General features: G+C 44.5%; 1 protein-coding gene across 1 annotated transcript in view; it reads right to left on the reverse strand.

Moving 5' to 3' along the window:
- The window catches only part of PIAS2 (protein inhibitor of activated STAT, 2), a 21,580-nt gene extending 19,513 nt beyond the window's left edge, over window positions 1-2,067 (reverse strand). Inside the window, exon 1 of the mRNA XM_010134443.1 lies at window positions 1,596-2,067. Coding sequence (XP_010132745.1) covers window positions 1,596-2,067 — 472 coding nt within the window. The remainder of the gene's footprint in view (window positions 1-1,595) is intronic.
- Window positions 2,068-2,663: the final 596 nt, after the last annotated feature.

Genomic DNA, 2,663 nt, shown 5'->3' on the forward strand with positions numbered 1-2,663 from the left:
GCAATGGCTGGTGTCTGAGGAGGGCTCTGTCCATTCTGCCTTCAATCCCAGCTCGTGCATCCCTGAATCCAGCTCCATCATACAGTTCTGCTGCTGAGACCAGTATGGGCCTTCCCCAGTGTCTGCCAAAGCATCAGCGGTGACAGTGTAACTGCCATCAGGGGGACTGGGTTCATTTTGTTATTATTTTCATTAAAGCAATTTTAGTTTTCTTTTTCAATCCATAAGTCTCTCTCTCTTATTCCCTTTCTCTTCCCCTTTAGGGAGAGAGAGAGGTTAATAGAGAGCATTTGTCATTTGTCTAGTGGATGGCCCAGCCCTAACCCTTGACATTCGTGCCTCAAAATAGTTATGTGCATCTTCACATGAAACATTATCGACAAGTGTGAAAATGTGAAAGGTTAAGCCACTTTATATTGTCTTGAACCCACGACACAGCACAAGCCACAGAGCTGTACAACAGCACAGCAGCTCCTGTACCAATACACAGGTTCAATATTAAGCCCTTCTCTACCAGGGTGTCATGACACACAGAGAAGTGACAGCAGGCACTGTAAATAACATTTGTTAGTAATGTTTGTCGGTCATCCTCCAGTACCTAAAGCAGCAATCAGTATATGCCTCACCGAGGTACAAGGCACAGCCTGAAAGCCTCTATTATCAGTTAAGAAACTGAAGTGTTTTAAAAGGACACAAGCAGCTTGCAGCACGCTGAAGTGCCTCTAAACAATATCAGCAGGGAACGTTTTGTACCATGTATGGTAAGACAGGTTGAATTGTGTCAAGACAGAACACAACATACTCCCAAGCAACTAAGTAGGTTTAAGAGGCATTTGAGAAGCTAAATTGAGCTTTCAGGTTATTACAAAGATCCACTCTACATTTTAACTCAGAACATGGCAACAACCTGAGGGTGAAAAACCTTTGCTAGCCAGAGTACCACAATGAACCTCGCTGCACACAGTACCTATTTCAGTGACCCATGTCAGAACCCGCGGAACTGTTGTGGTGAAGTAAGGCTCAACTGACAAACCAGTGAACTTGTTCTCTTTACATTTTTGCAACTTTTTATTACCAATCCCAAAAATCCTTCTCCTGTTGGCCCTGACACAGGTGTTCTTCACTCGAATCACGCAGAGACTTCAGGTCGGAATCTTTCAGCCGGAAGTGAAGGTTCAGAGGGGACATGAGGAAGCATTTCTTCACCAAGAGGGTGGTCAGACTCTGGCACAGGCTTCCTAGAGATGCAGTCGATGTCCCAAGCCTGTCAGCATTTAAGAGGCATTGGGACAATGCCCTTAGCTATTACTCTTTAACTCTGGACAGGCCTGAAGAAGCCAGGCAGTTAGATGATCACTGTCAGTACCTTCCAACTGACCTATCCTACTCCATTACATAATATTCAAAAGACAAAGATCTTTAATTATGTAACTTTTTGGGGACAAGTGGTGAAGAGAGGGCAAGGGTAATGACGAGAGGGCAAGGGAGTTTCCACTTACCCAGCTGCAGAAAAGCCATTTAATTCTGGACTTACCCTGTCACAAGCAACACCTATTTCACGAATGAAGCAACCTGCAGAGTTATTAAACACTTACCTAGACTTGTAGGTTTTATGAGCACATCAAGCACGTCGTAAAAAGGTAGGCTTTTCAGCTGGACATCGGGATGAACGGGTGGAATCGGAGGGGATGGCTGCTGCATCTCAAAGTGGGGCTTAGAGTCTTGGAGGAGCACAGGACTGACAGGAGAGGAAGGAGACTGAGGCGTGACTGAAGTAGAAGGGAGCGAGTGAAGGCCAGCAACAGGCACGTCAGTCTCAGCAGGAGAGGAGCTACTGTCCAAATTGAAAAGCCCACCGGGTTTTACAGCTGGTAAGTCCGAAAGTCCTTCAATCCTCGGGTACCGACGCCTATAGAGTTCTCGGATTTTTATCTGAACTGCTGGGCTGCAGCCACTCTTCAGTAAGTGCAGTGCCCTCATCAGAAGGTCATGTTTCCTCCCACTTTTATTACGTCCAGCAAACCCCAGCAACACTTGTAGTTCAGAAACACGAAAACTTGATATCATATTCTAGAAAAAAAAGAGAGATAAGCACAGGTGAACTAACAGTATCCCAAGCAGGCCTTTCTGAGGAGCACGGTGAAGCATCTGAACTTCCACCATGTTATCTTAGATACTACCCACTCTGTTACCCAACACAGGAGTTTAGAGAAAAGCAGCAAAGCATCCAGGATGGAGGTTGTGTTAATATTTCAAAAACTTCTAGTTGTTTCCACACTCAAACAATAGCAGCAACAACATCAAAACTTTGATGCAACCCATACAGTGCTATCCCAAATTCACAGGCAGAAGTATAAGCTCTAACACAAAATACCTGTCTCACTTCACGAAACAAGGAAACAAACATAAAAATCAGGTGAATCAGTACCATCTCCTGCCTTGCAACATACTTGAGGAAATAAAATAAGGTGTGACTAAGTTCCACACAGTTTATTCTGAAACGTCCTTTATGCTGGGCAGCATGTTAAATAAACGCAGGAACAGAGATAGACACCAGCTTTCACTCTTGAAAGGAAGGCACAGCAAGGTGGACACTTGTTAAAAAGCTACATTACATCACACTAACAAACTCTGTCCAACATACCCAATTCCAGAACATCACA

This window comes from Buceros rhinoceros, unplaced genomic scaffold (assembly GCF_000710305.1).
Source record: "Buceros rhinoceros silvestris isolate BGI_N320 unplaced genomic scaffold, ASM71030v1 scaffold35594, whole genome shotgun sequence".
Lineage (NCBI taxonomy): Eukaryota > Metazoa > Chordata > Aves > Bucerotiformes > Bucerotidae > Buceros > Buceros rhinoceros.